Source organism: Strix uralensis, chromosome Z (genome assembly GCF_047716275.1).
Source record: "Strix uralensis isolate ZFMK-TIS-50842 chromosome Z, bStrUra1, whole genome shotgun sequence".
NCBI classification, from domain to species: domain Eukaryota; kingdom Metazoa; phylum Chordata; class Aves; order Strigiformes; family Strigidae; genus Strix; species Strix uralensis.
This window is the reverse complement of record NC_134012.1, coordinates 52714650-52740450: the sequence shown is the minus strand read 5'-3', so window position 1 is coordinate 52740450 and position 25801 is coordinate 52714650. Positions and strand designations below refer to the sequence as shown.

Below are 25801 nucleotides of genomic sequence, written 5' to 3'. Positions count from 1 at the left end.
TCTTGCTACAAGAATCTACCCTTTCATCTACCCTTTGGACAGGAGGAATGTAGGTGCCAAATGTTGCTGCTGGTTGGGCTGTGCTGTCTGCACTACACAGCCCTTGGGCAAAAGTCAGAATAAAGCAAGGCACCTAATTAACCTGGCTTTCTCATGTGTCCAGGTAACTTTCAGATAGTACCCAAGGTGCCTAGTATTTTCTAGACACTTGCAAAGGGTGTGGATGGTGTCTTCAGGACTACAGTTTTGGATGTATAAGTACCTGGCTTACAAACATGAAGATGTATGAGGTCCCTGACTCCTTTTTTCAATCTGGTCTGGAGAAGTTGTTGCCAGGTACAAACTGGTAGGAAAGTGAAGATATAGTGTCACAGCAGTCAGCATAACTATCTCATGCTAGGTAGGAATGGGAGGAAAAGCAGGAATACTTTTTTCTTTTGAATTATGATGTTCTCTTTTCCTCTATCAACCATCCTTTCCCAGCCTGTTGTAGGAGAATAACCACTGCAATGACCTTTGTCTATGAGACTGGTGAGCATGCGTGTGCATGCTTTTGTGTGCATGTTTCTATACTACAAGTCACACATGCTTAATGTTGTGTTGGAAGGCTGAATAGTAGCCAAAACACTCAGAAAAGAAAGAGTCCACCTCTCATGCGACCACTCACAAAGTAGCCATGGGGCTGAGCCCAAGTCCGGCTATTAGACATACTCCAAATTTTTGGTTAAGGCTCAAGTGTATATGTAAGTATTGGCAGTAATGATACCTATTAACTGAGAGGCCATTTAACTTCCATTTAAACCATCTGATGGCATTTAAGAGTAATTTAAGCCACCCCTGCTACAATGTAGATCCAAAGAAGCAGTTTAAAAATCCTCACACAATTAGATGCCGTCAGTGAAAACTAAGTCCATATTATCTTTTTTTACAGTGTGTGTATGCCTTCATTTTAATTGTAAGGAGCCATCTTCTACTCCAACTTTCCACCTCATCAAACACAAGACTTCATTCTACAACGAGGTTTCCCTATGTGATTTACTTGGGTGGGGGTGGTAAACAAAACAGTTCTTAAATTCACAAATAACATGAACTTCAATGGGTTTTGGATATTTCTAAGTTACTAGGTTTTCTGAGTTTGGTTAGATAGCCTTCATTGTCACTTGATCTTCTTGTTTGCTTCACAGTGCTTTCAAAACATTGACATTGAGCATTATAGACAGGGTTGGTTTAATTCCCAAGTTTATGTCAACCTCTGTGAAAGGCTTTGGGTGAAGAAAATGCTGAGGGTCTGTTTTAGGAAAAAATATGTTCATAAATATCTTCATGTGATATTTTCAAAAGAAACATTTTAAGATTTCTACATTTAACACTAATTTTTAAACACATTTGAGTTAAAAAAATAACTAAACAAACAACAACACAAAAAACAAAAAGAGGACAAAGCTGGTATATCACTGCAAGTGCATCTATATTCAACCTGAAATGAATGATCCACAGTTTTGCATTTCAATAAGAAACAATGAAAAACACCTGGGTTATCCCAATCTGAAAAAATCTTTCCTCTAATTCTTTTTGGTTGACTCCTGAATATTAGATGTTTGTGTAACGCTGATTCTGCAGGCAAGTCCTTTAACTATTCTTTAATTTTGCTGAAATGGAAGAGACTAGAGGGGGAAGGATTTAAGAAAAAGGAGATGGCCAATAATTCTCCTTTTTCTCCTACCTTTTAAGTCACTTAAGAGCTGTTCCCAGACTAGCAGCCATAGTGGAGACTTCAGTAAGATAAGAATACACAAAAACTTTACAGTGGTGAGGCTGACTTGATAACTTGTGATGACATGAAAAGAAATCCCTTCTAACTGGACCTGCAGTCCAAGCAATGTAGCTAAAGCTTTGGCTACAGATAACCTCACTTAGCATTGCTATCTGTAATGAAAAGCAAATAGAAAAGTCTTCCACCATACATCCAAAGTTACCTAGGACCTACACAGAAAGTGTCCTCACAGAAAAAGCTTTATAACCAATCACAGATTTCCTCTTACATAACAATTAATTTGAGACATTTTAGAATACTGTCAATGTATGTTCACCATTTTTAAAACCACCTTCTGAAAATAATATGCATACAGACATACACTTAGTGTTTGACATTGTCTGTTTAATCCATGCACACTGTAATTTGTCCAAGTACCACTTACAAACACAACTGCCTTACTGCATTAGAAATAGTGAGATGGTATTCACAGTAGATGCAGCTTAACTGTCCAGCTGACTGCCCATTTTCACCTATGAAATTGAACTTAGTAATACCTTTAAAATTATATCTGTTATTTTAAAAATAACTTAGCTAGAATTTAAGTAATTTAGCACTATCCATGCATGGTTGTTCTTGATAATAGTAAAAATATTATTCAACAGAAGTATGTACATTATCACAAATATAGACTTTTTTGAGGTACAAAAACCCTACCTCAGTGGAGTTTTCCATTTTACACTTTTTTGGTAAGCATACTTTCAAAATCCCTTTGTAAACTTTTAAAACCTAAACTGCATGATCAAGAGACAGAAATCTTGTTTGTCCCATTTATGGTTGTTTACTAGAATTTGTTGAGGGTTTTTTTCCTAAGCTTACTTAATACCAGGTCTTGGACCCCTCCTTTTCAAAGGAGGATCTAAATGGTGATGAGACATCAAGATGAGCTGCATCTATCTCTTTTTCCCTGGCAGAGAGTGTGGATCAATTTCTGGATAAGTTTTCTTCCTCTTCTCTCTCAAATGCCAGCAATCCTGCATGGGAGGTGAATCTGTCCTTTTGAACAGCTTGCAGGATCAGGGTGTATGTGTCCCCTTATCTGACTAGCAGGGATGGGAGGATCTGCAGCTCCAGTTTTAGCTTCCTGTGAAATTACTAATCAGCTTATTGCAAATACTTCAACAAGTCTTCCAGAGAGAAATTGGTACTGCTGCTTCTTGAGTTTAAGGAAGAAGAAAAATAAAAATCTTACAAGGATGAAATTATGCCATATATGATAAAAAAGCAGTACAAAGTATCTACATTTTTTGTTGCTCTGCCCTGAAGCTTTGAGAAGGGGCAGGTACATCTCAGAATACATAAATACTTCAGCATAAGCAGGGCAAAAGAAACTAACAAGTCCCAGATCATCGGTTAATTGTAGTACATACATTAAACCTTTCACAAATGAAATTGTGCTGTAATCAAGACTATTTTGGAAAAAAGGAAAAAAATTACTAAACCAAGGGGAAAAATAATGACTCTAAATAGGGCAAAATAGCAGATCTATTGGAAACATGACAAAAACAGGATGTTAATGAAAAAAATTAAGTGAAGTCAACAAGGTTACACATAAGTAACACCTTAACATTAAAAGAAATCTATTTTCCATTTTGACCCAGAAACCTCTTCCATTAATTACTAAAATCTATTTACACAGCAACTAGATAAAATCAATCTGATTGTTCACACTATTTTTGGCTGACTTTCTATGGTCTCTGAGCATTCAACAGACTGGCTCTAGTGGAGTCTATGTTTAGATGGTCTGAGTTTCCATGTTTTGCCACCTACACTATCCTAGCCATGATTTCTGGTATGCAAGCTCTTCTGCACTGGATATGCAGTATTTGGTTCCTGGCTCTGTCCCCTTGTCCCCAACAGACACACATATGGAGGCCATGCTTCCTTTCAACCATATATGGAGGCAAAGCATCTTTACTGGTATCTCTACTGCGTTTGTTATGAGGGGTTCTGACAGGCCCCATGGCTGAGATCTCTTACATTAACCAGACCCGGAGCACAGTACAACAGTAGTAGAAAAGAAGGACAAACTGAGAAAAGTAGATGGATGACAGACAGTCCTTGGAAAACTGGGAGAGACACACACCTTCTCCTACATGTATTCCCATTCCTCCTAGGAACATCAGGTAGCTTCCAAAAGAAGTGATATCAATACATTATACATCGATATCAATACATTATTTTTCTTCCAAAATAGGATTGTTCCAGGTAAAATATCCACAACATTTGTGCCTGTCAGTTCAGCAAAGACACAGACAAAAATATGGAAAATTTGTATTCTGTCTTGGAGAACACCTCCTGTTAGGTAGGCAGAATCTTGCACAACAGAAGGCAAAATCCAACTGGATCAGCTGTGTATGGCTGGAGGTGAGCATAGAGGGAAAATTTCTGAGACTCAGGTATGTGCTTGGCTTTAATTTCAGTAAACAGAAACTGAAGAAATAAGCAGAGTCTGTTTAATTAATAACCACCATCTTGACCAGGTGACTTCTTTCTTTATCTTGTATCTGGGACAGCTGAACACTATCAATTTATTATTGTGATCTTACCAAACTTATGCCACAATCCACAGTTGCATTTTCTATGCAGACTAAAAAAAGGTGCATATTTCTCCCCTGTATTTAACCACATCCAAATTAGCTTTTATGTGAAGCTCCACCTACCTCAGCATATAGACATCAAAGAATCATATTAATTTTCTTACAGCATAGTCTGCTCCAGTTTTGAATGCATTTTCAGCTATGGTTCTCTGGCAGCAGTGTGTTATTAATTAAAACAATCAAGTTCTCATCAGAGGACAGAAAATTACTCAGGGCTTGCAAGGCACCCAGAACTAAGCCTGGTTTAATTCTGATTTTAGACACTCCACTAGCAGTTTTATCTGGTGGTCTGACCTTGGCTTTCAAGGGAACCTCTGCCATGTTCTGGCATGGAGCAGTGATGCTAGTGAACAGCAGCAATGCATTTCCCTCTCTAATCTCAGCTGGCAAAGGCTGCTGGCTTCAAGTACTTACTTGAAGGGCTTTTCCCCAGTGTGTGTCCGGATGTGATTGTTGAGTGTTGTGGCACCAGCAAAGGCACGACCACAGTAGCCACACTTGAAAGGCCTGTCGCTGGAGTGTGTAACTACGTGGTTCCTCAGCTCTGAAGGTTGGGAGAAAGACTGGGAGCAGTGACCACACTGGTAGGGCCTGCAATGGGAAAAAGAAACACCGTGCTGTCAGTGCTTTCTACTGATGTGAGCAGGAAACCATAAGGAGAGGAACATTTGGTCTTCCCAGTAATTTCCAAACAGAACTGCGAGTGCACTTCTGTGGGGCTTTCTTAGGTGACACATACCCGAAACTTCATGACCTCTTTAGCAAATGTGAAATGCTTGTTCAGGAATTGACTGAGAGACTATGGGCATCATTGCCCACAAAACATCATTCAGCAAGCTAGTGAGCCTTCACTACACATCATATACCTGCCTTATTTCTCCCAAACTCAACGTGGTACTCCTTAATCACAAAAAAATCCTCATACATCAGAGCTAAGACACTCATGAAATCCTCTGTCTCTTGGTGCCAGCTACAGTCTTAACTACAAATGCATGTCTGATAGTTATATCTATATCCTAGCTGGATTCTGTGACTGTTAGAAATTAAATTCTTCATATTGCTTTGGAGGAATCTAGATTTTTTGAGATCACCGTTTTCAATGAGACACATTGATAAAAATAACCACCATGTTACAATTACCTGTTTTCTTACTGCTATTGAAAATATTTCCATTTCATGAACACATTTTTCTCATCCAGACTGAAAATATCTTTTTTGTGATCTTGAAATTAAACCCAGAACTTAGGTTTTGAACACCACAGTTTGTTAAAAACAAACAGAACAAACAAAACTGACTGATATGTTACAAATCCAGAATCATAACAAACAGACTGCAAACACAGAAAGAAAAGGATACAAGACAGCAAGGTAAGGAAGGACTGCTGAAATGCAAATACCATTGCTAACTAAAATAAAATGTGAAGAAACAATGTCTATATCTTTCTGTTTGGTAAAAGTGATTTAATATCAACATCCTACAGGGTTTTTTCCTTTTCACATTTGATTTAAGTTAGTGACAGAGTCCTACCTGTTCAACAGAATTTTTTTAAAGAAAATTAAGAATTTTTCTAGAGGGATATTAATGATTTTACATTTTAAGGCACAGCTCTTGATGTTTGCATTTCTAGAGCCAATGGCCAACACCAACTTAATTGCTCTCTCTTTAATAAATGTGTATGTTCAAATGGCTGGAAACCAAAACTAAAGGGAAAGAGACAATGGTGACCAAGCATGTATAATTCAATTAAGTGCAAAATAAAGTGAACTATCTCATTTGTCAAGTGAACTGCTTAATTGTGGCTACTTGCATCAATGAACACAAATACTATTATTTTATAGTGCTTCAGAGCACTGAACTCTGATTGTAGAATTTTTTAGCTTGATTAATAGCTCGGTATTGGTCAATAACTCAATACCTTACAATTTTAATTATTTACATATGAAAATCTAACTGCTTTCCAACAAGTTTGAAAGAAATATATAAAAGCTGTGGGAAGGTTACTTAACCTAGATGATGTGGCCCTTAAAAAAATACATGAATACATGTAAAATAATATTTTAATAAAAAAAATAATTACTGAATATCTGTTTCTCTTATTGAAAGACAAGTTATAGTGTGCCCAGTCTTCTCCCTTGAAGTGCATAATTAATTTGCACAGAAAATATTTATCAAACTCACCATGAAAATTCAAGTGCTGGTAAAACAAAGATGATTTGTGAATGCAGACTTATTTATTTGGGTATTTTCAAATCAAACACTTTTAAGTGAAAAGAACATATTAAGATATTCTGGATCCCAGAAACATTGATTTTTTTTAATAGTGAAAGGGACCATTAACATCTGTTAGCCTCTGGTTATCTATTTTTAACAGCTACCACAATAAATGATACAACACTACATAAAACCAATTAATCTTTTATTTTTTTAACAGTCAATGTGATTAATTTCATATAGTGAAAAATCACACTGTAACTTGTCTGTAAATAGTCAAAATTTCAAACCAGTTATAACTGAACATTGTGATGCCAAGCAAAATATTTTTACCCCCTACACTGGCTCAAAACAAATTTCTTGTTTACAAAGGATATAAATATATATATTCAGAATATATTTCACTGGCTGATGCTCAACAAAAAGAGCCCTGTAAAAAATCACCTACTGTTAGATCACTTTGACTGTATTTTTTCCATTCATCTATATCTTGGGAGAACTATTAAAGAAGTTACCTTCCTCTTTGCAGGGGATGCATTTCTCCAGCTTATATACAGGTGATTCCGACTAATACTAAAATGGGCAGAACAAGTAATTTTTTCTAGATACATGGTACACATTAAACAAAGCTAGCTCATTTTAAAAAGAGCCTATAAATGCATTGAAATACTATAACAATTTTAAAATGCTGTATCTAGTTTGTATAACTGCAGATTCAAATATGCTAAATTTTGACAACTTTTGGATACTACTATTTTTTCCAAGAGCAAAAAAAGTCATTCAATAAGTATTAAAGTTATCATTTTGTTCTCTGGTATCCATTTTACTGTGCTCAGAAATTTTTCTTGGCAGAAAATAAAATCAATATGTTATTTTGAAAAAAAATGAAAGTGGTGCAGAAGGACTGAACACAAGCAGTACTCGGTTCAGTGAGTAAATTAACACAGGCAGAGCAGCCTTGTCTTTGATGTAGCCATTATGTCTTCTGCCGTCACTTTGGTCTGCACTGGGATAATGAATTAAGATGGTGACCTCTTTATAGCAGAGGTTTGTAGACAGAAGGAACAGGTACGTAGTGACAAAAACAGTGGTCTTCATAGGCTGTGTTTTCAAAGATGTGCTACTAGACTGAATGTAGTCCCGGCCCAGAAAAACTCATTTCCCCTGGAATAACTGAGGACATATTGTACCTCCTTGAGCTCCAAGGTATCTATGTGAATATAAGCATAGCTGTGTCACTGCCCAGATGTGTACTGATGCTCCAGAAAATTAATGTTCAAAAAAAATGGATGTCAGTCACTTCATAAAAGGCCTACATAACTAAACTATTCCTTTGCAGATGTACAGGCAGATTTGCAAGCACAAAAATAATCAGTTTGAAGAAACAGGGGCCTCAAAGTACATGCTGACTATCTGAAGAAATACTTTTTTCTATAAAAATTTGTTCTCCAGCTCTCATGTAACAGAAACAACATAGTTTTGAATGTCTTCATCATTGCATTTTCTACAAAGGATCTTGTAGACCCTTCTAGATGTAAATCAAGCCTGATCAAAATATTCTCATATAGTATTTTTAGGTTACATTTAATAACAGCTAAACTGATGTATAGCAATGTGCAGATGAGAATGATGTACTGACAGCCATCAAAAGCAGTTCTAATGCTCTCCATTAAACACCTAGCTACATATTTTTAGTTGTCTGTCTTCCTGTCTGAGCTTAAAGAAAGGAAGTTTACTTATCTAGAGGCAAACTCTTCTATTAGAAAAATTATGTTGTTGTCATTAACCCCATGCATCATCAATCAGCTATATAGGTTTACTAACTTGTAGAGTCTACCAGCTTTTTCTAGAGACTCTAATTTTACAGTCCCTGACTATATCATGTCCCATTATAGGAATACAGGCCATTTAAAGTGAAATTCAAAGAGGAGTGACTGTAATGTAATAGCTGCAGGTTTTGTAGTTATTTAGATTTTGAGCTTTTCCAAGTTTTTAAATTAATTTTCAAAAAAAAACCAGCCAAGAATACTTTATTCCTAATTTAGACAACCTCATGAATGATTTTGCTGTTTGGTGATGTTTTTTCATGTTACAGTTTTCTCACTTTTGTAGCTGACTTTTTCTGTGTGAAACTACATCACATATAGGACCAGTACAAAACCAGTGTCCTCTGTGAGGCTTACTGAACCTCACCAAAGCTCATGCTTTGTGCAGGGGAAGGGGAACCCTTAAACATGCACAAAGCATATTAAGGGATAACAATAGAAAAATCCGTATCTTTGCACCTGGAATAGCTGCTGACAGACAACTGTACGTTTAGATTGATTGGTTTTAGATTTTAATTTAGCAAAAGTGACATAGCCTTTCATTATTTATCTTGTACTGTTCCTTTGCTAGAACAATATATGTTCCAACTCCTGAATCCTAAGTTCATCCAGACAATACAAACTTATTTTCTACATCCTAAATAATTCGTGGTCAGAATTATTAGAATCCTGAAAAATCTTACAATTATTTTGCACTGAATTTTCAAATTCTTTCCTTTATGATGGACAGGTTTCTTAGTGAGGCCTCTTCAGAAGTGAACTTGCTGTTTTCAAGGGTCATGTGGAATCCCAGAGCAATCCTTAGAAGAGGAATTGCTTGTAATTGTCTGCTCCTGAATACCTGTACCCCTATCATTTAAATACTGTCAGATCAGATAGACAAAATAGCACATTGCTGTAATTTTTTCCCCTTAGAAAAACCTGGAAAAGCTGAAAGAAGAGAGACTGGCATGCGGTTGAAAGTGCATTTCTCCTTGTTGAGGACTAAGAAGGGAAAAAACAACTTGATTGATGTCAGGATCTCAAAATGTGGGTTTCACGGTGTGACAGGGGGAAAGCTGTCATACCACAGCCTCTGAAAAAAAATGAAATCAGGGCACGTTGAAATGGGGCCAGAATCAGCTTTCAGGGTGAGGCCTTCATACAACACACAGCATTAAGAGTGCAGCTGCAGTCAGAGGAGTTAGGTCAGAGCTGTCCTTAAGTAAAGGTATTTTGGAGGGATGGCACCTTCTAACAAGTTGAACTAAGAGGCTGGAGAACAAAGTGACACCTAAGGATACTGGTGACTTGTACAGAGAAGCATTCACTACCTCTGGACTCATCATCCCCTACAGTCTTAGTGTTCCCCTTCTGCAACACAGCTACTGCCCCAAGCACTTCAGGCACCATGCAGCAGCAGGGATGACAGAGCTGGACCCACTGGGAGTTCTGGGATTGTATCTTACAAATATTTGTGGAGAAACTAGCCAAAGCAGAAAGTTAGAGCACTTGAAACATTTTCAAACTTCTGAAGCTGTCGGGGAGAGGTGCTGCTCTGTACACCCTTATTTAGTATCAAGTGAGTACTGAAAGTTTGTAAATTTTTGTGAAAAGATTATGCAGGAACAAGCATTAAATTCAGCATGATATTTATTTTAATTGAACAATATTGCATAGCCACTCTATAAACAGAAATAGACAACTCTTGCCTACAACATTTACTTTTTTTAGGTCTGGTTTGGGAGATGTTTAAATTAATTAATGGACTTGGGGAGAACATCAAGGTCAAAGACACAGAACTGATAAAGATAAACTCAAAATGGGCTGAGTCACGATTTTAGAGAAAAGGATCTATTAAATTGGCAACTTTAAACTCCAAGCTCCTGTTTTTAAAAAAACCTCACAATTTAATATTGAAATGCTACAGCAAAACATGAGTACAGTATCTTTTGAGTAAACAAGAATTGTGAGGCCAGATAACACCCACAATCTATCAGTCACAGACACACTTACAGAGTGGGTTTTCCCTCAGATTATCAGTTTAAATACATGGCAATCAATGAGAATATATATAGCACAGAGATATACATATTATATATGAAAATGTGCCACAGACAGGTTTTAGGAACTACAGCCATCAACACGAATACATCCTGAATCTAGTGATCATAGTGAGAAAGACGAAAGTTGTCTTGAAAAGAAACTGCATCATCATCAGAAAAATGGTTGCTGTTAAAAAAATAAAAAATTTTAAAATATTGCTCTAAAAATGTTTCACCGTGATCAAAGGCTTTTGCTTAACCCTTTTTGAAGCCCCCCCAAATAGGATTGTTAGGAACTTCTGTAGCAGGGGGAAGAAAAAAACAAAACAAGACAAATCCCAAAAACAAAAAATGGAAGACAAAATAAATAGTTCCTCAAAGAGCTGCTGCCTGGGCAAGGCTTAAAAAAAGTCCCAAAGGCTCAGAAAGTCCCAGAATTCAAATCTTGATAGATTTAAATCTTCACCTACCATACCAAATCCAGCTCTAATTACAATTAAGTTCAAAGAGGAGACCTACAAAATATAACAAGGTAAAAAAAGCTCGGTGGAAAGGGAGAAGTAAACTCTAAGTAAACCAGATTTAAATTTCATTTTAATTTAAATTAAAATAATAAACTTAATCTAACATAAAAACCACAGCAGATTATTTTAACAATTCTCCCTATTATGGATTTATCACTTTTTAAAAATTATTTTTAATTATTAAATCATCTGCTTGTTAAATAGGACCATTTCTTTCCTACTGCATGATGGAATTAAGTGTATTTTGGCCTTTTTTTTATGTCTGCTGTCATCCAGATATTTTCTGAGCCTAAGTGGCTTTAAAGTAATTTTATTTTTTTAATTTCTCAAGCCCCAAGTAGTCTACTTTTCTCAAAATTCAGTCCATGAATTGGACTCCTGTAGAGATTCAAAGATGTTTTCTCTGCCTCATGCTGTAGGTAATCAGCATTGTTGAAAAACAAATACCAAGTCAGAACAGATAGTCTAAGTCATTTCCTAGAGAAGACAGGCCTTGCTGCTTCAGTCACATCAAAGATACAGTGGCTGGTGTGCTCACAAATTGCTGACAATAAACGGGGAGCTGTTTATCAGCTGGAGCAATGCTGCAGATATCATTGAGAAAATACAAACCAGAGTTGCACCCAGTACTTAAGTCTGGCAAGCAGGTACTCTTTCACAAGTCATACCCTATTTTCTTCTCTCCAGGAAATTTTGTACAACACTTTAGGAATATTTTATCTGGAGAAATCCAATATGTTTACGAAACCAAAGACAACCCTTTTCTAGTCACTGTATCTCTAAATAGCTGATATACCGGTACCTGCTAAAAGACAAAAAGCTGCCTGTGATATAAGCTCAACCTGTAATGATTCTAACCAGGGATATAAGAACCCAGATCCTAGGGCAGTTATGACCTGCAGTAACTACTGGTTTGGTAATTTCAAACAGTGAATGAATTACAGTGAGATTAAACCGATTCATGTGACTGACGTCCCACATAATGCTGTAAAGAAAACCTATTGGGAAATGCTTTTACAGCAGTTATGTTGATGACACACCTCACAGGAACAAAGAAGGCTTTACAAAACTGGCCTCCACAAGGAGTCTGCACAATTTATTTTATGAAAACAGATGTAAGCCATTTTTCAGTACAGAGGGAACACAGGTGTCACAGAACAGAGCACTTCAGTACCTAGTATTTATGCAACAGATTGATCCTAAGTGTATATTGCAACCTCATTTAGGTTCTATTCTCTCTATTTAAGAAAAAGTTTCTTAAGAACGGGATCCACAACAAGCCAAAGAGGAAATCAGCTAAATTAGCAAGTACCAATATTGAGAAAAAGGCATTAGCTATTATGTTTTAAATCTTCCTAAAAGCTTCTGGGATTCAACACTTACAACTCAGAGTCTTTACTTACCTCCTCTCCACCCTGCTGAGTCCTTTCTTTAATCACCCTTTGCTTTCTTTGCTCCTGGGAGAGCCAACTTGTCTTCTGATCTAGATAATTTTCCAACTATGCTAAGAAAACTCTACACTTGTTGTTGAAGCTGTTCTGCATGAACAAATTAGGTAGGCACAAGAGAGACAAAACAGTAAGACATCATGCATCAGTAACCTGCTAATGAGGGTGTTCACTTCTAAGGGGGAAGACTTCAAATCCAGCTTGTGTTGCAGGCAATATCTGACACAACATACTTAGGAGAAAATAAATAAAAATAAATTTAAAAAAAAACCAAATCTCTCACCTCCAAGATGACAGACCTAATTGTAGGATAGTCTTTTCCTCATTTCTCTGGCAAAATGAATCTTTAACTATACCTTAGAGCGCAGAACAGCCCCATTAGGGGAGACTTTTCTTGCATTAGCTATTATCTGAAGCTTGGTTCTTCATAAAGGAAGACACAGGTTCAAGTGAAGGAAAGGGTGAAATGTAGGTGTCACACCTTGTTGGATGAATCACTCAAAAAAGTATGTGGGGGAGCCTCACAACATACCTCTTCTAGACTCCCTGACACAGCATTTTATGTTTTACAGTATGCTTAGGATTCTTTAATAAGGGAAACATAAGACTCCATGAAACTTAGGAAAGTGGACCTTTCAGGACCTACATTCTACTTTGTGGCATTTAACTTGGCAGTTGTGTCATACAGCTTCCTTAGCATGGTGTTTGTTTCTGTTAAGGCCAACATAAAATTCAGAAAATGCTGAAAGGGCTTATTTGCATTCATGGTATTATCAACTCTTTAAAATCTATGAAGATTTGCATGGAATCTAGTTTGCCCCTAGGATGCTTGACATTTCTTCCTGAAAAACTGGATTTATGTTCCAGTATCTTCACACCCACAAAATCACACAAGCGGATGTGTACACATAGATAACCATGTACACAAAGAGACATAGACATGCATACAAACACATGCACAGAATCACTGTTGACTCTTTTTCGGTAGTGTTTTGGTTAAATATAATTAACAATTAAATGCTGTTTTTTGGAACATCTTTCCAGGGATTCAGTTGTTCTGCTCAAACTTTCTTCACAGCTGAAGAAGACAAAATTGCAGCCTTTTTTATTGAATTAATTTGATTTTTGTCTTTTGTCCTGCCAGCTATCAAAATTGTCAAATAAACCAGCTTTGATTCATAAATAATGGTTCCATTATATTTACTGTGCCACCGGTCAGAGTACCTGAAATTTTAATTCACTTGTTCAGCTAAATTTCATCCTCAGTTCACGGCCATAAAATTCTGTATTGACAAACTTTCAAACCAACTTTGACTCTGAGGTATCTAGTCAACATTTTTCTTCTGTGTGGATATTAGTTTATTGAATAAGTGGCATCTGTTTTCCTCCACATCACTAGTGGAGTAGGTATTTCCTTTTGACAGCTTTGCACGATTTATGGGTTTGTATGCTCTGAAGAAAAATAGTACTAAGCAAAAAATTCCAATTCATTACCTCTTAGTACTTAATTAAGTTCATACACATTGCACACTATAGGTGAACCCTGAAATGACTGTGACAGCCACTGAGCTGCAAGTTAGATTATCTTTGGAAGACATAGAGACTTTTAATTATCTTGAACTCATTTTTCCATCTATGATATTCATATATTTTCCTTCTATTTTGTTGTCTCCATCAGATGTACCAAACCATTCCAAAACCAAGATTATATCCTTAGCTATTTCCTTTTATCTGCACATTTAGGCACCAAGTGTTTTTACAAATAGTGAAGTCAAGCAATGGTTTTTATCGGCTTACTTCACACAGCTGAAGATGAATTATGTCGTACAGGCCTCTCCTAATAATGGTTTGGTTTTGGAAATGATAACAGCTTGATAAAAGAAGAAAGCAGTGGATCTGGCTATCAGTAGATACAGAAATAAAGAGAGCCTGGGCTTTACCTGTCAGGGTTCTGCGTACACACATGCATCTGTAAGAGGATCCGCTGGGTGAAAGTCTTAAAGCATTGCCCACATTTCCAAAGATGCCAGTCACTGAACTCAGAATTTAGTTGGCTTGTTGAAGTTGGGCTTGCAAGAACTCGTTGGTTTTTGACACTGATCTGGTTAAATCCTGACTCGATGGACCCAGACTTATCCAGGAGAGAAAAATTTCTGCTACACGGAGTCTGTGGAAATACTATGGATCGCTGTGGAGTGGCAGGGGATAGTTTGCTACTTTTATTAAATGGCTGTAGGGTGTCTTGTCTGGACATGGCCTCCATTACAGTCGAAGGGACATTCACTGGGAGAAAACAAGAAAAGTAAATAAGATCCTTTTTATGCCTTTTTAAAACTAATACAGTGTTGGGAGATACCAAAAAAAAATACCAACATCCATTTTCTTGACACTAGAATTAAACAACTTTATTTTAACAATGCACAAAAAATGGGCTTGAATGAGACAATGATCTGAATGGATGATGTTGATTCTGTGACACTGAAATGAAAATTCATGTAAAGGGGCGTCTGAAACTGAAAGGACTCAGAGAAGCCTGACCGTGATATACATTTATTGCACATGGGATTTCCATCTGAAAGAAAGTGCTGCTGCACTTCTGATACCCTGACTCTGCATGTTGCAGTCAACATGTCCGATTGTTATATCACAGACAAGCATGAATTTTGAGAGCATGGGAAAAAAATCCTTGCTCCAACACTCCTTGAGATACAACAGGGCTTAAATATCTACTGCAGCAATAGTTCTCTATCCTTTTAAAGGGCAGCCACTAAGTATATTATACTATTATATCTCACAAATGGTCACACAGCCAATACAGTACAAAGCCAGTGACTTCACTATGTCTTGTATGATTAAGGCTAATAATAACAGTTGGATCACCACAAGACAACACAAAGTATAGGCAGAGATATCTTTGTGCATCAATTTTCCACCTACAAAATAGGAACAAAAATTGTTTCTAGTCCCATGAAGGTCTGACAATTATCAATTAACTATGGCTTATGAGGCACTCAGATATTTCAGCAACAAATGCAATATACTGTTCTCACAAAGAAGTGATTTAGTGCTGAATTTGAATGTTGCATGATAAAGAAGGCAGAAGGCCAAACATATAGAAGAAAGTTGAACAGCTGCCTTGCTCCTTGAGTACCATCTAGATAATGCAGTGAATGAAGCAAGGGTCCTATGGAAAAATGGGGTCAGCTAATGAAAGATTGTACCACAATGCAAAAAGAAATGTAATTTAGGTCACCTGGGTCCAGTATCTTCTCATGCTTTCTAATGTTGTCATGCTCAACCTCATGAGATAATCTTTTAATCAGGATTTTAAAATTAAATATTGTATGCATATGTCTATGTCTACATATGTTCACACATTTAGTTACTGTCACAAAGTATTTGTATGTACATATCCACATATAGGTACATAACACCTACTAAACAGGTGGTTAGAAACTGCGACTCTTTTAAGGTAAATCATGATGAAATATGAGAATTAAATTTCAGTTGTGAGCTGGAATCATCCAACAGTATTTAATATACAATAAAAAAGTAATACATACTAATATTTTGGTAATATGTTAAATAATGAAAGTTACTTCACAGAGTTATGTTCTAATATCTTCCATCAATCATAATGACTCCAATATTGTAATATCACATGCTATGTAATTTACTTATTGTTGAGGTCCTTTCTAGGCTATTCTTTTCTGGAGTATCTGAGGACCTGATTTCCAAGTATAGTTACATTGATGGGACTGCCCATCACAAGTTTCCAGACCTATAATGCATCATCTATGTCTCTTCAGTACAATGGACAATTTGTATACTTTCAATTTGCCCCAACATTCCCACACAAGAAGCAGATCACCTTTTTTTGTAATTGTGTTCATAAAAGTCCAGAGAAGCAATAAGATCAGGATATTAAAGACCTAAGTAACAAAAGCAGAGTTTGTACTGGGTGAAAATACCTCTATGCAGAAGGTCTACTCTGAGGGCTTAAGTGGCACTTAACCCAGTCTGCAGTTGGCTCAATGCTCAGAGATAATTTTCATCTACTCGTGTCAGTCTCTCTGTGAATGAAACTGTGGTTTCTCTCACAACAAAATAGCAAATGACAATATTTAGAGATTTTAGCCATAAGGTTTTGCTTTTCAAATAAAGGTTTTGTAAACTTCAGCTCATAAAAGAAAGAACAATATTTCTATATCGTACACTGCAAAGCATGAGTTTTATCAGCAAACATTATTGTCAGTAATTAAATTTCTTTTAAACTTTTCTCAAGACCAACAGATTTGAAAACTTAAGATGAGAAAGGATGTTTATTTTTGACAGTTTAATCCCTGCTATCTTGCTGTTTTATTGCTGCATGGTTCAGTATTTAAGTTGTTACAAGACACGAGTTCATCCTAGCACTGCTGTTTAAGTATCCAAGTACCTGACCAAAAGAATACATTGATTAAATTGATTAAGCATGGTCAGCCACAAGGTTACTTTAGACCAAAATCAATCAGGCATCCATTATTGGTTTCTTCCACCACGTAGATACACATAGCTGTCAAAATGGAAGAGAGGTCTTTGATGCAAGCTCTAATCAAGTTCCATACACAAACAGTGAAACTGAAGGGCATGCTTGGATCACCCATTCCCGTTACAGACAAAGGTATCCAGCACTAGATTGCACTGGGTCTGTGTTATGATACATGTTTAATTTTGTGATGATTCCTAGCAAACTAAAAATAAAATATTGAGAAAGGATAGAAGAATGGATGGAAATGGGGATGGCCAGGATGGAATGGAGGTTCATTGTAATTTCAGGCTACTTACACTCAGTTTATATTTAGAAGAGATGGCTTTTACCTTTTAACCACAAGGATCTCATCTCTACAATCAGTCAGACAAAGTTTTTCTCTGCATACTCAGTGGTAATAGAATGACGAATCACTAACAGAGGCCTCGTGGACCTGCAATACATTACTGGTTTGGCAAGACAGTGTTCTGTGATAGATCTGATAACAATGGAGAGGGCAAAGCAAATTGGTTAAGAATAGACTAGGAATGAATCCCTTATAAGGAGGAGTGATTCTACACACTACCAAGCTATGTGGGGCTGCCGTGGTGGGAAATCTGCTATTTATTTGCACATATCTGCACACTTCCAAACACCTCAATTTATTAGATAACCATACGATGATTTTGCACAACTTAAGTGTATCAGCTTCAGGTTTTATTTTGTACACATCAAGCTTACCTTAAACATATAATACTTTCATTTAGTATGTCTTAAAATACTCTAGGAAAATAGCTGATTGGATATGAAACAGGAATTCTGTTTTACACAGGTAGAAATGCAAGGAAGAACTTACAATTTTCATCTTGTGCAATACACTGGAGAGGGATTCCAAAGAAAGATGTGTAGCTGTCATTGTACCACACCAACAGTTCGGTGCCCCTGGGGATATCTATACAAGCACGATAGAATATATTTGACCTAATCAAGAGAAAAATAAAAAATTGCCTAATTTAGGAATAGAATGTTCTCCTCTTATCATACACAGTATTGCAGTATAAATCCATTGTTTTGGAAGCATTTCTGCAGATAACTAAATGAAAAACTTACTGATTTAAAACCAAGTCTATCATTAAGGAAGGACTTTGCTCCTGTAGCACAGTCTAACAAAGGGCTTACAGGCACTTTGTACCTAACATAATTTAAACACTAAGATTTTAAAAGCACCAAGATTTTATGACAAGACAGATATTTTCTTGCAATGTGCCTTTTAAAGTGATTTTAGAAATGCTACATTTTTTCACACAGTACAAACATCAGAGTGGTACACAGAGTTCACTAAGTTCAGCCATTTAAACAGCTTAGCATTTGTCATCTAAGCTAAAGTTAACATATTTTAGGGGTAAATAGACAACAGTTCTTTCATTTGAATAAGTTCTTTTAGCAAGAAATTTGTAGTAGCATGATGTGGCCTTTCATTACAGCAATATACCACCAGAGAGAGAGATATCTTGGGTTGTTGAGTAGAATAGACTTTGGCTTAGGGAAATAAAAAAACGGGGTTAATCTGCGCATGCCACCATAAGATCTTCCCCTGTATGGCATCAATGTAACATCAATGATCCTTCAGTAAGTATAAATTACTTTTACCATAAATGTGATATCTTACCACATTGCTCTGTGGGAAAAGACTGTGGATATTCCTAGACCACTGAACTGGGAGTTGAGGGAAAAAATAGGAAAAATCCTAGATTCTCTAGCATAAAAACAAGAACCTTACTCTGATCTTGCACTGATGTAAATAGCTTCAGAGTGATACTTCTACAGTGAACAGATTTACATGCAGGCAAAAACTGTGTAAGGTTAGAATCAGGCACAAGATAAAAGAAAAATGTTATCAGTTTGTAGCGGCTTTCCCTTAGGCTTCACATGGGACAGTAAAAACACACTCCTGTGAGATGGATAGAAATTCAATATATACAAGAAGAACACTCCAGTCTCACTGAAGAATTACATACCAAAATGATACAGTCAAAGTACCAAGAAATGACCATTTTTTATAACAGCTTATGTAAGGCAGAAAACCATCTATAGACCAAAAAAAAATGTTAGGCCTCAACCGGTTTTCTGAGTGAAGAATTGCTACAAACGTTAGCCTGAAGTTCAAGATAAAAGTGTTTAGGGTTGGTAGGCCTTAAATTTAGACTTTCTATAAAGAATTGGCTGTAGCGATGCAATTTGTTCCTTGTATAACACTGCAGACATAAGGAGAATCTTTTACCACATTTTTCATGGCAGTGAGATATGCACTTGTCAACATATTTTGTCACCGCAAAGTGGCTCTTGGCAACAGGATCATAAAGATCAATAAAAAAGTGCAGATTCTCAATATTTTACTAGCAGCTGCAAAAATTTCATTTATCTTGTTATTTTCCTCGCTTACTGCCACCCTGTCTCAGGAGGGCACTGCTAGCTAAGCAGAACGGTTTTCCTACCCTTCTATGAATATCTGACAAAAACTCTCCCCTTTGTGCCTCCCCCTCTCCTTTTCTCCTCCTTCTCCTCTCCTCTTCTCCCTCTCTTTCTTCCCAGAGCTGTGCATTTCATTAATTCTTTCCACTGTTACACAAAAATGAAAATTGGAGCCATGCTATAAATTACCAGCATCTCCTAACTTGAGAAAAATTGAGTCTACTTTGTACTTCACCCTTGTAACATTTCATCTCTCAGTTTGGCTTCCCTTAACATAAACACAGCAGCCCGGCAAATGAATGTGCTAAAACCAAATGACACACTTTGCCGCTGAAAGAGCAGAACTGTTTTTGAGCAATGGGTGGTCTGTGAGGCTTGGAGTAGGCAGGGAAAAAAGAAGTGTAAGCGTACACCATCCCTTACAAGCGTGCAGAGCTTCCAAAACTCGCAGAAATCTCTGCATGCTGAAGTACATCAAAGGGATTTTTCCCTTTTCGGATAATATTTCCTTTGCTGACATGTATTTAGTATTGTGGTTGGATGACTCATAAAGATAGCTTCATGGCGTCCCAACGCAGTTGAAGCAGAACACATGCCAACAAACATTATTGTCAGCCTCAAAATAAAAACAAAACGTTCAGCTAAGGGTCAATCAATCAAGAGCACTTTGAAGAAAATTCCATTTAGATATTACAAATCATAACAGAATGAATTTAAACCAGCTGACTTTCTGTGAGGAGGACGTCCATGTACAATAAAAATTAGGCTGGTTTTTCAGTATCCAACTTTTCTATTTTCTTACACTTGGATGCAGTCACTGGTGATGGATGCCAGTTTTTTAAATTGTGTTTTTGTAGTTCATTTTATAAAGATCTGAAGTAATCGAAAACAGATCAACAGAGGGAACTCTAAGTAGAAACTCCATCATGAAAGGAGAGTTGTAAAATCCACTTAATATTGACAGATGTGTAATGGCTTTCTCATGCTCACTTTTCATTTAGGTTTGTCATCTATATATGTGTACTCATTTTTTTTTTCTTATTTTTATATATATATGTGTGTGCACACACCACCACACTGAGGAATAGTTCACAAGATACCTACAAAAATACTCTTTCATCGCGGCAATCTTTATTCATTATCCAGCATGTTTATTTAAAATCCAATGGGATTTTAGCTATAGATATCAGATATTTAAGGGTATAATAAAAGATTTGTAATGTATAAATAGTATTGTTAATTTTTAACTGAAGCATTATTCAGTCAACTGGCCAGAGAATAAAAAAGCTGAAAATGCAATTGAACAATTTCACCATTGTTAAATTGGAACACTATGGGATAATCAAACTTTATATATATTTCATTTTAGCTGGCTTTTGTATGTTTTATTTTTAATTTTAAAGGTACCTGAAATAAGTTTTCTTCCTAAAGAAAAGAAACTCCACTCTCTAAAGCAACCAGCAAAAATCAGGACTGCTCACTGCAACTGGCAAGCCCGGGGCATTCTTTGATGTGCTTCCTACCACATTTAATAAAGCCAAGCAGTTGCTTCTGATTCTGAGGCAAAAGGTTTGTTTATAGCTGAGATCATGTATTTATGTAATGCATTGTCTGGGTTTTCTGGATTTGTTTGTGAGTACAAAGTAAAATGCACCATAATTTCTTCACATTTTTCTTCACATTTTGACCTTCTCTAGCCAGCGACATAAGGAGGAACAAGCACTAGCAATCTTGGCTAGCAGGTGCACTCAGTGTATAAGCTTTAGGTGTATACATGTCTCATGACGGACTCCCAGAAAGCCTTTGGGTTCAAAACTCCTGCCATTTTTACCCTTCCTCTAGCACATGGCACCTTTAAGGGCAGAAGATTGCTTGTGTTGGCCTGCTTCTTATCAGACGGTTTGAAAATATGCAGAGGGCTCTGTGCAGTGTGGAAGTCACACGAGTAGCCTAGGGCCATACTTGTTCCCAGAAGCTCCGGGTCCAGCATGCTTACTACAATGGCTTCAGCTCAGGGCAACAAAACTTAAACTCATCTTCGCTACACTCTGTAGCTTTTGTATTGCCCCAACCACATTCACAAAAGCTCTGCTACTGTCTTTGCAACCAAAGGCAATAGTACTGGTGACAACTACAGCCTGCCTTTTCACTAAAAATATTTCCGGTTTGTTGCATTGAGTAAATCAAAATGTACCTTACCTGTACTGAACGACTGTTAAGTTCTGTTCCCCGCAGTGCCTTGCACATCGGATATACCTCATCCAGCTTGACTTACTGGGTTCTCCACCATCAATAAAGTGCTGCAGTGTCCCATCTTGGTCATATATCTGGGGGAGATGTCACAAGGTCAAGTAGTTAGAACAAATCATCAGCAATCATTTTCACTGCTCTGCTGATGTCTCTCTGTGCCTTTTCCAGGAATTTATTGCCATGAGATTTGTCATTATGTACTGAGGCTCTTAAAAATCTACACGGAACAGCAGAAGAGTATTTTGAGTGATGCAAGTTTATCATGCTTCTTTTATCAAGCCAATCTTTTTGTATTAAACATATTTGTGGTGTCTCAAAGATGTGACTATGTTTCCCAAAGAATATTTAACCTATTTTGACAGGCTGGCCTTAAATAATGAACTGCCAGACAAACAAGAAAATCTGGATGTAAAGCCTGTATTGAAATGGCTGAAACATCTGAGCAAGGGGCAGTAGTAACCCCTAAACAAGTATCCTTTTCCTCACATCTCAGTTGCAGCAAGAGCATGTACTTCAGCAACCTCACATGATACATTAGGGAGTTATACGATTCATAATACCAAAACAAATGAGACTAGAAGGAAAAACAGAGTTGAAGATGCCTTTAGAAGCTCCCCTAAGACATATAATTTTTGAAGTAGTAAATGAGAAATCAGTCCTGAGGGAATCAAGGTCTTTCTAAACATTATATCCCTGCTAAGGACATGAGAACCAGTTACAGTGATTTTAAAAAAAGACAGAAGTAGTATGTCGCTATTCATGGATGGTCTCTCTGAAGTCAAAGAATAAAATTGCTCTGATGGCTCTGAAATTAAAAGATACATGTTTCATGCATACCTGCTCTTCTGACTGCTTAAAAAATATTATCTAGGAAGTGTTATTCCTAGTAAAAGCACATGGTCTAACAAGATATTTACCTGTTATGCAACTACTTTGTTCAACTTCAGAAATGCATCTGAACAATTAGGTGCTTATCTGATGCAAAGCTGTTCTTCAGATCTTTTGCCCCTCCACAGACACCATCTGCTTTAATGATCTTACCCCCAAAATGTTATCCCTTTTGAAATTGCATAAGCCTAAACCAATGTCTTCTTGAAAGTACTAATTCTGCTAATTAAAAAGGAAGCACATTTATTACATTGAATTGAACATTTCTAGAGCAAGCAAATTAAAAATCTTGCATTTTTATTTCAATATCAAGAGAATAATCACAGAAATTATGTGACTATATTCAATATTTCTGATTTATTAAAAGAATGTTTCCTACAATGCACACAAGAACGTACACAGGAATCGAAATCCAGTTCTTTACTCCACCACATAACAGTCTCAAATTCAGAAGACAGCCTCGCTTTTGCTTTTGACCAAGAGAGACTGGGAGTAATCAGGAGCAATATATCCATTGTTAAAGAATGAGAGACACGGAAGTGTCCACAGAGATACTTATCGTTTGTTCCTGAGTGACTGTGACAAGGACCAGGTGGAGCCTGGCCAGATGCTCCTGTGTTGGAGAAGCAAGATGCTACACCAACATGCACTGACTGATGGAATAAAGTCAGAGAAATCAGAAGGGGTCCTCAGAGGCAAACAAATGTTGCAGTATGAGGGATTTAATTTACTTTTTATATATAGTAGCTTGTTGATTATCAACAAGGACTTATTCTTACGTAAACATGTTAATGTATGTTGAATATACGAGCAACATATGTTAAACAATAAAAATTTATAATGGAAATGAAAAAGTTTTACAGGAAATCAGCCTACAGAAAGGAAGAGAAGGAAAAATTAATGACTAACAGTGCTTGCTTGGCTGGGACCATTTTGGCAATATCTATCCAAACAGTCTCAGCACAGTGTTTATTATCTATTCATTTACATGGTGCTTACTAACATAACAATATATGGCTTAACGTGAGGCAAACACAATTCCCATAAATAAAGAGCTGATAGCTTCCTAATCCCCAGATGATATGAAACAGGAAAGACAAAGAAGACTGCCATAATCAGTACTGACAGTCATATCTAGACACAGGGACCTACTCAGAACTTTGTGTATATGGACGGTCATGAGCTGACAACAGAAATTAAAACCTGCCATGAAAATGCAGGACTGGAACCTTCTCAGGCCTTGGCCTGGAGTAGGAAGGACTGCTCTACAAGCAAGACTAAATATTTTCAAATGCTTTATTCTTGCAAGTACTGATGGTTAGATCAGTGACACTATGCTTTCCTTCCCTGGGGGGCATATTACTGACATTGCAAATTAAACTGCATAGTCAGAATCCATCCCACAGCGTTCTCATCCCTGCTCTTACAGGAATGAAAACCAGCTGTAAGGAAGCAGAAACCCTAACCTTAGAAGGGAAATAGCAACACTACATTGATTCTGTTAATTTGTCAAATTGCATAATACAGGTTAAAATCTGAAAAAACTTAACCGATGTGGTTATTATTATTCATATTACCATCGTGCACCATTTCTTATTCATTTTACAGTTGCCTAAATCTGGCAACCACTGTATAATTGCCTGAAGAAACTATCATGAGGGAGCAAACCATGACCTACCATAAGAGAGGAAAAGCAAACCTGTAGCATAAATTGTGAAACCAGGCATTATAACAAACTATATGGATATACATATTTGCCTGCATCTGTGTTACTTAAACACTCACAGTATTATTTAAAAAAACTACTGCAGAATCTTGTGATAAACTAATGTAACTGAAAATCTCTGACTACCTCACTAGATCACTACATCCATCTAAAGTGGCATAACTTTTAACACATTGCAAGAGCCTCATGGCAAAGTAAAATACCATTTCTCCAAATCCCTATGGAGAATGTGTGCATTTTTTTCTGTATCTCACAACAGTAATTGGTCTAAGCAGTGGAAACAAAACTTTTTATTTCATTTTTCTACTTTGGTTACCATGGAAGTGTTACCTAAACTGCTCACTGGATCTTTTCCCTCTTCTGACCCAAAATACTTGTTAACTGTTTTTTTGCTGAGTTTTAAGGGGCTTTTTGTTTTTCTTTAAGTGTTTCAAAGCTTTAAGTGGTTTTTTTTTTATGGTCTGTTCCAATTTTGAGGAATGCACCAGACTGCTTGCAGAGACCAGAGTCTGATAAAAGAGGACCACACTCACCTTCTCATTTAACATGACTTGCGTTCCTCCTTAGCAGTTCCTATATAATTAATTAACTTCTTAACAGGTTCTTGACTATTTACAAGTAGTTCACTGGTATGTTACATATCAAGAGACTCAGAATGTGAAGCATATTATTATTCTGCAAATGTCATCCTTTGATTTCAGAATACAACAGAAACAGTTTCATTTTCCAAGAAAGTAATTCCAAAGTATAACCAGCACAATTCAAGTCCTGTCTTTTCCTTTTTTTATATTTCTTTCCTTACAAACACCCAAGACATAAATACAGAAAGGCATGAGGTATATGATGAAATTTCTTACAGGGTACCACCAATACTCATGACCTACACATGCATTCCAACTGGGAAATATGAGAAAAAGCAGGTAGGATACGAATGTACTAATACTGATCAGGTTCATCTTGTAACAGTGTGCAAATATAAATTAAATATGAAGGACTGGATTTATTACCTGTTGGATTGGTTATTGATAATTATTTGGAGGCTCTAGATACTGAAACTTATCATGACAATGATAATAACAACACATAGTGGCAATAATAATATAATTTCTAAAGCACACAACATCTCATATAAGTGATGCTCTATGAACAACCATTACTAAGTAAAATAAACAACAGTTGCTGGAACATCTGTCACTCTGGCAACATACCAAGTCTAGGTAGGACCATGTAAGATTTAAGTAGTATTAACAGATAAGACAGAGCGCTAAAGAGCCTTCTGAGAACTCTCAATTACTTCAGTACTGACATAGTCAGTCTTGCTCCCTTGGATAGATGGGGGCAAAGGTAATTCCAGTAATAAAGACTGTTGTTCCAGTTTCTGGTACAGAAGCCACAGAATTTTAGAATAGAGGAGCCCAAATGTAATAGCACAGCTGCAGAGAAAGCCAAGATATGAAGCTATTAAAAACAATTTCACAGAAGAGACAGGGAGAGCAAAAATGGTTAGT

The 25801-nt window shown here is 36.7% G+C and overlaps 1 protein-coding gene across 1 annotated transcript in view; it reads right to left on the bottom strand.

Moving 5' to 3' along the window:
* PRDM6 (PR/SET domain 6) overlaps positions 1 to 25801 on the bottom strand; it is a 72985-nt gene that overhangs the window by 2345 nt on the left and 44839 nt on the right. Inside the window, exons 3-6 of the mRNA XM_074854946.1 lie at positions 21629 to 21756; positions 17814 to 17938; positions 14388 to 14730; positions 4828 to 5004 (exon numbers count right to left, since the gene is read on the bottom strand). Coding sequence (XP_074711047.1) covers positions 4828 to 5004; positions 14388 to 14730; positions 17814 to 17938; positions 21629 to 21756 — 773 coding nt within the window. The remainder of the gene's footprint in view (positions 1 to 4827; positions 5005 to 14387; positions 14731 to 17813; positions 17939 to 21628; positions 21757 to 25801) is intronic.